The following is a 9,403-nucleotide window of genomic DNA, read 5'->3' as shown; positions in this document are numbered from 1 at the left end:
AGGCGAGCAACCATACAAATGCCTCTAGGCGAGCAAAATGACAAACACTTCTAGGCGAGCAACACAACCAACAACTCTGGGCGAGCAAGTATTTAGCAGTCTCAACCATGCAAAAATACTGTTACAAAAGCACTCAAGGATAAACTATTTTTTCCATGCAATAAAAAATCTCTCACGCAAACATCCACAAACTCAAAACTAAGCTCCAGTCGAGTACATCTCCGCCTATTTCTCCAAGCTGAGCCTCTCAATCCTTAGCACGAAATAAATAAAAAACCAAGGACTGGAAAACAAACTAGGGATTGAACAAGATACCAGTGACCAAGGTTCTAAATTTATTTTGCAGATTATTGACTTGAAGATTCTCAAGGCCTTCTAAGGTTTCATAGCTACCAAAACTGCTTTTTCTGCAGGTTACCTCAATTACGGTTGACTTGAAGACTCCCAAGACAACCAAAAGGCCGAGCTACCAAAGGTTGACCCTCATGCATGGGGCAGCCAACTAATAGCTAACCAAAAGGAAGTGAAGAAACCCATGCGCACTAACTAGCATGGATCCTCGGCGGGGTAGGGAAAAACAAAAGCAAACGAATGCCCAAGAGTCGATGGGATAAAAGGCAGGTACAAAGAATGCAAAATATTTAATTTTTCACATGATGATCACGAAGGAAATTAGTGGAGTAATTGAAAGGGATATTTGAGTCCCCACAACTTTAGCTAAGATATAAAATCAAGAATAGATAAGACATATCGATTCACTCTCCTAAGAGGAAACAAACTCAGATTCCTAATAGGAAATAGATTCCTACTCCTAAAAGGAAACTGTTTCTCATGACTTACAATCATACAAGGAAAAGGCTTCACAAGGCTAATTAGACTCCTATCACTTCAAGGAAATAACCTCTATAAATAGCCTACATGAGGTAACAAATCCTGAACTTGATTGACTATACACTCTTACTCTCATATTATATTTCTGACTTTGGCATCAAAGATTCCACAGGGCAACCAATGTCATCCCTTCAGTTGTTGCAGATGATCCATGTGGTAGGTGGCGGTGAAACACATCCTTAACACTACTTGTCTCTGAGATATACGGCGTAACATTGTGAGCATCCATTCATTGCCGCCCATATTTCATTAATAAAAAAATACTTAAATTATAAAAAATCTTATAAAAATAAATTTATGAGCTGATAATTTGATATGGTATATTAAATTTTAAAATATTTTTATTATAAAATATATTTAATCTATTAAATAAAGTTATATTAATTTATATATTTATTATTATAGTTTACGTGATCAAAATTAAAAACTTCAAAAAAGCATGAGATATGTATATTATATATTAATTAGTAGTAAAAAGTTGTAGTATTGTTATTGTTTTACAAGTTCAAAGCACATTTTTGGATACATAATTCACAGACAACTGGATTTTCTGTGATCTTATAATTCAAAGAGATTATTCCATGCGTAATTTAAAGCATTTTGAATCTTCCTTGAGTGCGTTTCTAGTAAAGACAACCGTACGTAATGGATTGTCTCTAGGCTGAAAAATTGACCACGGTTGTTTTTGGATGGACGCTGTTACAGTTACAGATAAAATTTATTGAAGGTAACCCGTATCTATCGAATAGGTTAAAATTTTTTTATTTTCTATTTTTTAAATTATTAACTAAAAATATCGACGGCAATTTCGATGAATTTTGTACGTGGATAAGCATTATCTTTTTTGAATAGAAAATACTTTGGTCATAACTTATGGCTCTAGCTCGTTGATGGTTACTGCTAGGGTTTCTTTTTTTTTTTTTTTTTTTATATAAAGATTAAGGAATTTTTTTTAATATTATTATATATATTCTTATATTTTTTAAAAATATTAAAAAAATTATTATTATTGAATTTTTATTTTTTATTTTTGGCCTAGCTAGCGGTGGCTCCAGCGGCTCTAGCACCACTCCTTTTGGATAGGTTGTGCGGTGACTGATCGATGCTGCCGAACTGGACTTTGAGTGCCTGCACTGGCTGCGTGGGACCTATGGTTGTATATATCTAGAATAATGCTAAACCCATCTATGTAACAGGACCTGTCTTTTGAACTGATATTTCGATAATGATTTGAGTTATTATCCTTTCTATTATTATCCTTTCTATCATTATCTATTATTTTAGATAATGATTTGAGCAAAGCAAAGCAAACCAGACAAAATCAGTAATGGTACTGCATACATGCGAAGAACGATCAGGAGTAGTACTCAATATTTGCGAAGGGTGATGCATTCACGGGCAAGTGCCATAGCCCTTTACGGCAACAGTAATAATGCACTGTTTTTCACTGTGATATACGTACTACAGTCAGGGGCAAAGTACTCTCATGATCAGTACTTTTCACTGCAATATTCCCATAAAAATTACACGAGTGCAATATATGTATCGATCATATATTAGTACGTACTCCCTAGAAAATACAGAGCTGTATGTTCCTAGTGATTACTGGCGCTTGCTATAAACTGTATGCCATTTACTGCTAAGGCGGAACATAGATGGAGAAATGATAATGGTAATCGTAATTATATAAATTATATATAATTATTTAAAAAAAATAAATTAATATAAAATTTATATAAAAAAAATTAATTTTTTAATTATAGATTCTATTTTTTTTAAAATAATTACACAATATATATAATTCTATGACTATATATAAAATTACTCCTATAGACGCCTCCAAACTGGACTTTGTGGGGCTGTACTGGCTGTGTGAGACCTATGGCTGTATATATCTAGAATAATGCTAAACCTATCAATCTAGCAGGACCTGTCATTTGAACTGATATTTCGATAATGAATTGAGTTATTATCCTTCTATTATTTATTTGTTATTATTTTTATATTTAATTTTTTAATTTGTATTTTATTTAATAATTAAGAAAGTAATTACTAATAAAATTATATATATATTTTTTAATTTTTTAATAATTAAAAGAATTAAAAAAATGCTTTAAAAAATTTAAAAATTAAAAATCTTAAACACATTATAACTGATAAATGAGTAGTAACTTAATTGTAACTCTATCACTACACCTGATATTTATTTCAGCTTCCGTATTGGTTTGGCTGGCCAAATGAATTTTGATTTCTTCCATTCAATGGTTCATAATTTTTTTAAAAAGAAATAATTTACTTGATCAAAATTAAAAACTTCAAAAAAGCATGTGATATATATTATATATTAATTAGTAGTAAATAGTTGTAGTATTATCGTTGTTTTACAAGTTTAAAGCACATTTCTGGATACATAAAATAATAAAATTGTTTTATTATATATGAGTATTGTTAATCATTATTCCTATACACTACACATCATATTTTTTTATTTTATCATTTTTAAACTAATTAATCATCATCTATATACCACACATTTGATAAGAAAAAATTAAAAAAATATATATAATATATATTGTAAAGATGATGAATAAAATTTTTATTATATATAATAGCAAAACCAATAGGTTTGGATATGTCAATTTTACTCCTTCCATTTTCAAGTAGCAAAATAAGACTTAGAAAATAAGAGTTAGATCTGATTTTTTTATCTTATTTTAAATTGCTTAATTATTATAATTTTTTTAAACTTCTAAATAAAATAGGCCCTGCAATCACACAATGTCCAGTACTGCAGTACATAATATACACTAGTGTATATTATACAATACAAAATATAATTTTCTCATCCATTTAAAACAAAATTTCAAGATGAGCTTTCCATATCACTATTAATTCATTTTGGCAATATGGGAAAGTAGTTATCGGCCTCACGTCAAAACAGAAAAACAAACAAAAATCGACACAAAATTTGCTGTATTAAGTATGGGAAAGTAGTTAACGATGCAACTTGGGACGGGGCTGCTATGTGTGTGGCCACCGGCTCTTCTTAAAAAAAAAAAAAAAAAAAAAAAAGGAAAAAGAGATGCAACTGTTAAGTAGTGAGTAAAAAGTCATTCCTGTATTAATATCCCAACGTGTTCAGTACCGTATACAAAAAGATAGTACAAGATTTAAAGGAAAAAACGAAGAGGCTTGCCTCTGCTCCTCTATAAAAAGCCGAGTTGGTGACACTCACAATCACACCAAAACCCATTATGGCAATGAAAGGGTACATACTCATAGGTCTTCTTGTTCTTGTTGCCTCTTTCGCCAACACCCTCAATGCTAATGATATCACTTCCAGTTACGGCATTTCTACACTCAACAGGACCAGTTTTCCCAAAGGTTTCACTTTTGGTACAGCATCAGCTTCCTATCAGGTGAGCCCCAGGTTTTCTACGTACATCTTTTCAGTTTTTGTACGTTCAACAATAAGTCATGCATATTATATATACGTGCATGCCCCATTTGAATTCCATGCAGTATGAAGGTGCAGCGTTTGAAGATGGCAAAGGACTAAGTATGTGGGATTATTACAGCCACAAATACCCAGGTCTCTCTCTCTCTCTGAATATATATATATATATATTATGTACGAAGCGTTGATTGTTTTAGAGAATATAAAATAACTAGTTTATCTATATCTATCGTCTCAAAATTGAGAAAATTATTATTTCAGATGACAAGAAGACTAAAATTTTAGGACGTACTGCTATCTCCCAAAGAAAAAAAGAATTGACATTTAAGGGAGTTTTGGATACAAAAATTAGTTTAACTCGTCTAATCTCATATAATTATTATAATTTTATTAAATTCTCACATAAAATACAATAAACATTTCAACTTTTTCAGATATCAAAACAATAATAATATTAAAAATAATATTATAACAATATGTTATTCAACTTTTAACTTTTATCTCAACTCATTTCATCTCAACTCACTATCTAAACTTTCACTAGTCTCCGAAGTAATATACTAAGGTTATATTTGGAACACAAACTTACCTCAACCTATCTCAAACCATTCATTAATAGGACTCACTAGTTTTTCAACTTCAAATAAAAAAATTATAATTCTCTCAATATACTTCATATATTCAAACACGTTAAATTGAGATTCATAAAATACTAAAATTTACAGATCAACTGAAATCACCTCAGTATTCAAATATATAATATATGACCCATTAATCGTTAACAAGATTTTCGAACAAACTTTGTGGTTAGGCTTGTACTTTATTCTTAAATATTATTAATTGGATTTGTTTGAAACTGCAGAGAAAATAGCAGATGGCAGTAATGGAGATGTAGCTAGTGATCAATATCATCGCTTCAAGGTACGCATATCCTTTTCTTTACCCGTTTTGTGGATAAATAAGAGGAGTAAAATGTATATACCACATAAGAAAAAAATTAAATATTGATGAGGTAGCATTTTCGTTCCACTTCCATTCTATTAGGAGGAGCTAGCTTTGTGATCAAGTCCTAAAACTAAAAATAAAAAATGATTATTTTAAAGAAATGTTATGTGAGAAATTTTTTAAAAAAAAAGGAAAAAGTTTTTTTTTTTCTAACATTTTATGCTCAAAAAATAATTATAAAAGATTAATTGTCTTTTTTGGAAATTTTAGGAGGACTTTGGGATTCTGGAGGATATGAATGCAGATGCCTACAGATTCGAAATCTCATGGCCCCGACTGATACCAAGTAATTACATGCTTTTCTGCATCAATGATATAGCTCTTGCAATTAATTTCCGATGCCTGTATGCATTGTCTATTTTTAAAAGCTTTCGATATATAATCATAAGTACTATTCGTTCGTGTTCAATTTTCAGCCGGAAATATTAGTGATGGTGTGAACCAGAAAGGAATCGACCACTACAACCTGGTCATCGATGAACTCCTAGCCAGAGGTCACCGGCGTCTACATTAATCTATCATCATATGCTAATACTGAGGTGGTCATGTCGACCCATAAGTAATTCACTGATCACGTATTAATGGTATTTGGAATTATTGAAATGCAGGTCTTACGCCCTATGTGACAATCTTCCACTGGCAAATCCCAATGGCCTTAGATCATGAGTATGGCGGTTTCTTAAGTCAAAGGATTGTGTAAGTGATGACTAGTTCACGACCGTATCACCAATATTCCATATATAGAAATGGGTAATTCTAATATATCCGTGCATACGTACGTAATTTTTAGGGAAGACTTCAAGGACTACGCAGAGCTTTGCTTCAAGGAGTTTGGTGATAGGGTAAAGTATTGGACCACCCTAAACGAGCCTCATATGTACACCAATGGTGGATATGCAGCAGGGGTTTTAGCACCTTTTAGGTGTTCGAGCTGGCAAAATATGAATTGCACCGGTGGGGATTCAGCGACAGAGCCATATACCGTCGCCCACAATTTGCTTCTTGCTCATGCACATGCCGTAAACGTGTATAAGACCAAATATCAGGTTCCAATACTATCATATATTTACCAAAGTTGAAGTTTACACCAACAAAAAATACATATGTATATATATACGTGCCTTTTCCGTACGGACGTTATGTTGACTTAAACTAGACTAGCCATCGCCTGATCATTAACCAAGTCACGTTCACTATGTTCAGGCAGAGCAAAAAGGTGTTATAGGGATAACAGTTGACTTGGATTGGATGGTTCCATATTCTGAATCGGACGAAGACCGTGCTGCCGCGTTACGTGCCATTGATTTTAGGTTTGGATGGTACGTATTTCTTTAATTAGTTTTGTTTCACGTTCACACCTGCTTTTGTTTTTAAATTATAGGACGATTACATCGTAATTCATATCCTGATCTCTATTTGTGGATGGCTTATATTTTGTTGCAGGTTCATGGACCCCTTGACAAAGGGTCGCTATCCCCTCAGCATGCGTACTCATGTGGGTGAAAACCGATTACCCGAATTCAACGAAACTGAATCGAAGCTGGTGAAGGGATCATACGACTTTATCGGATTAAACTACTATACTGCAAATTATGTTGCTGATGCACCTGAAGATCAGTCTCTGAACAAAAGCTACTTGACAGACCCTCTTGTTCATAAAACAGGTACGCACAATATTTAACACTCGAAAAGCTAGCATTGATCGATATGTTTGTCTTATCATGCATCGAATATTAACTACATCTTTTTTTAATTGTTTGGCTGTGCGTGGCAGGTTCGCGCGACGGGGTCCTCATTGGTCCACAGGTATATGAATTATAAGTAAATTAATATATATTTTTCACTGTATAAGATTCCTAAAGGATGATATTGGATCTTACAAACGTTGTCATCTGTACCAAACTAGAAACTTTAGTAGTTGCTTTATTGCAAAATATATGGATTTAATAGCTATTTTTTATCCACCTCACCAACAGTACATGATGACAAACGAAAAGAGTCTTGGGCAAATTTTTATGTAGTGATGATCAGTTCATTTTCTATCAATCTCAGGCTGGTTCAAGTTGGCTCTATGTCTATCCTGAAGGAATTTACGATCTTCTTAACTACACAAAAACCGAGTACGGTGATCCAGAAATTTACATCACCGAGAATGGTAATTTTCTCAACCTTTTTCAATTATTGTTGCATAAAGTCGATGATGAATTCTTGGATGTCCCATTTTATCTAATTAAGATAAACTGTAATCTTTTATTAGGAGTCAATGAGCTCAATAATGCCTCATTACCTCTTAAGGAAGCTCTTGAGGACACCCACAGAATTGATTATCATTATACGCACCTTGAACAAGTTCATAAGGCTATTGGGTAAGTGCTTAATTCATACAACTCTCTCTCTCTCTCTCTCTCTCTCTCTCTGACCTTGAATTCATTTTTTTTTTCCTTGGAATAGGATGGGCGTGAAAGTTAAGGCATACTTTGCTTGGTCATTCTTGGACACCTTTGAATGGTTCTCTGGTTTTACGATTCGATTTGGCATCCACTATATCGACTATGAGAACGAATTGAAAAGATACCCTAAACTTTCAGCTGAATGGTTCAAGAATTTCCTCAAGAAATAGAAATGAAGATTTTCGCATTACGAACTGCCTATCAATAAATTGAGCATATAGCTCTTCTCTATGCATATTGTACTGTTTGAATGATGTAGTTTTCTTTCTGTATTGGCTGAAACACTTGCAGAATAATAAATTGCTCTTCGGATGGTCCCCGTCTTTTATTATTCGTTGGTTGTTCAAATTTTCGCATTTTTAGTGTGTTGAAGTTTTACAAATTAACCCTGATTGTACATAAAATTAGTATTTCATCTCATTTCATTATTACAATTTTTTCGAATTCTCACATAAAATATATAAACAATTCAACTTTTTCAAATATTAAAATAATAATAATATTAAAAAATAATATTCTAACAATATTTTATTCAATTTTAATCTAAAACTATCTCATCTCATCTCACAATCAATGATCGAAATGCTTTTGAGCTTTTACATCGACTTCAAATCCCGACCATGTATCATGTGGCGTTTCTTAGAATCCTAACTAGCTACTTTGCTTATTGAATGGGTTCAAGTTTTATTAATGCCTTAGCATTTCACATGTGATATGTTGAGTTTAGATCTCAAAATATTCTTGTTTTTCTTTAATTTTTCGAACGGCTATATCTACAACAAAAATAGGTTTTAGTGATAGATGAAACTGTCACAAGAAATGGGAAAAACGTCACGAAATACATTTGGTGACGGTTTCTGACCGTCACCACCACTGTCACGTAATGTGTGTCACAGATTACATTTGGTGACAGTTTACTATACAAGCGTCACTAAAAATATTTTTAGTGACGGTTGGAGATGTGCCGTTTGAAATAACGTTCGAACGTGTCATTTTCTGTGACGGTTAGAATCTGTCACAGAAAATTACGTTCGAATGTACAATATTACATTCAAACGTAAAAAAGACGAGCTGACATCCGAATGAGAAAAGGTAACGTTTGTTGATTATAGTTCGGATGTATAATGTAAACGTTCGAACGTTTATGCGTGCGAACGTTACGTTCGAATCTCGAATCCAACGAAAATGAAATAATGTCCGAGTGTTTGTATCATAACGTTCGGACGTTGATTCAAATGTTAAGAGAGTAGAGTTCGAACATAAAGTGTACGTTCGGATGTTTGGAACGTTAAACTTTTTTGACATTCAAACGTTTTTTTAACTTGGGTTTAAACGTTCGAACGTTTTGTTACTATTTTGTATGGTTACATTCGAACGTATTTTCGAACATGTAATACTATTGAAACGTATTTAATTTACATTCGAGCGTACATATCAGAAATGCTAAACTCATCCACCTAATAAACAAACCAATTGTTTCATATTACAGTACATATTTCACAACCAACATTGTTTGAAACTTTTTTCAAATTAGATGTTAAAAATGTAATACATAAATAAAATTAATTTCTTTTTCTTTCCTCGCCCAGCACGATTCTGT

The 9,403-nt window shown here is 32.6% G+C and overlaps 1 protein-coding gene across 1 annotated transcript; it reads left to right on the top strand.

Annotated features, from left to right (window-relative positions):
- The first annotated feature begins 4,096 nt into the window (after window positions 1–4,096).
- On the top strand, window positions 4,097–8,134 carry LOC122292999 (beta-glucosidase 24-like). The gene is made up of 13 exons (XM_043101597.1): window positions 4,097–4,310; window positions 4,414–4,483; window positions 5,211–5,269; window positions 5,564–5,639; window positions 5,770–5,847; window positions 5,962–6,049; window positions 6,144–6,399; window positions 6,557–6,672; window positions 6,797–7,017; window positions 7,128–7,159; window positions 7,406–7,508; window positions 7,611–7,719; window positions 7,805–8,134. The coding sequence occupies exons 1-13, from the start codon at window positions 4,146–4,148 to the stop codon at window positions 7,971–7,973; spliced, it is 1,542 nt and encodes a 513-aa protein (XP_042957531.1). The 5' UTR covers window positions 4,097–4,145; the 3' UTR covers window positions 7,974–8,134.
- Window positions 8,135–9,403: the final 1,269 nt, after the last annotated feature.

This window comes from Carya illinoinensis, chromosome 13 (assembly GCF_018687715.1).
Source record: "Carya illinoinensis cultivar Pawnee chromosome 13, C.illinoinensisPawnee_v1, whole genome shotgun sequence".
Classification (NCBI taxonomy): domain Eukaryota; kingdom Viridiplantae; phylum Streptophyta; class Magnoliopsida; order Fagales; family Juglandaceae; genus Carya; species Carya illinoinensis.
Note: the sequence above shows the minus strand (reverse complement) of the source record. Positions and strands in the feature narration are given on the sequence as shown.

Coding starts and splice junctions, on each gene's coding strand:
- LOC122292999 (XM_043101597.1), top strand. CDS start 4,146: ATGGCAATGAAAGGGTACATACTCATAGGTCTTCTTGTTCTTGTTGCC. Junction 5,640..5,769: donor ATGGCCCCGACTGATACCAA/GTAATTACATGC, acceptor TTCAATTTTCAG/CCGGAAATATTAGTGATGGT. Junction 7,018..7,127: donor CCCTCTTGTTCATAAAACAG/GTACGCACAATA, acceptor TGTGCGTGGCAG/GTTCGCGCGACGGGGTCCTC.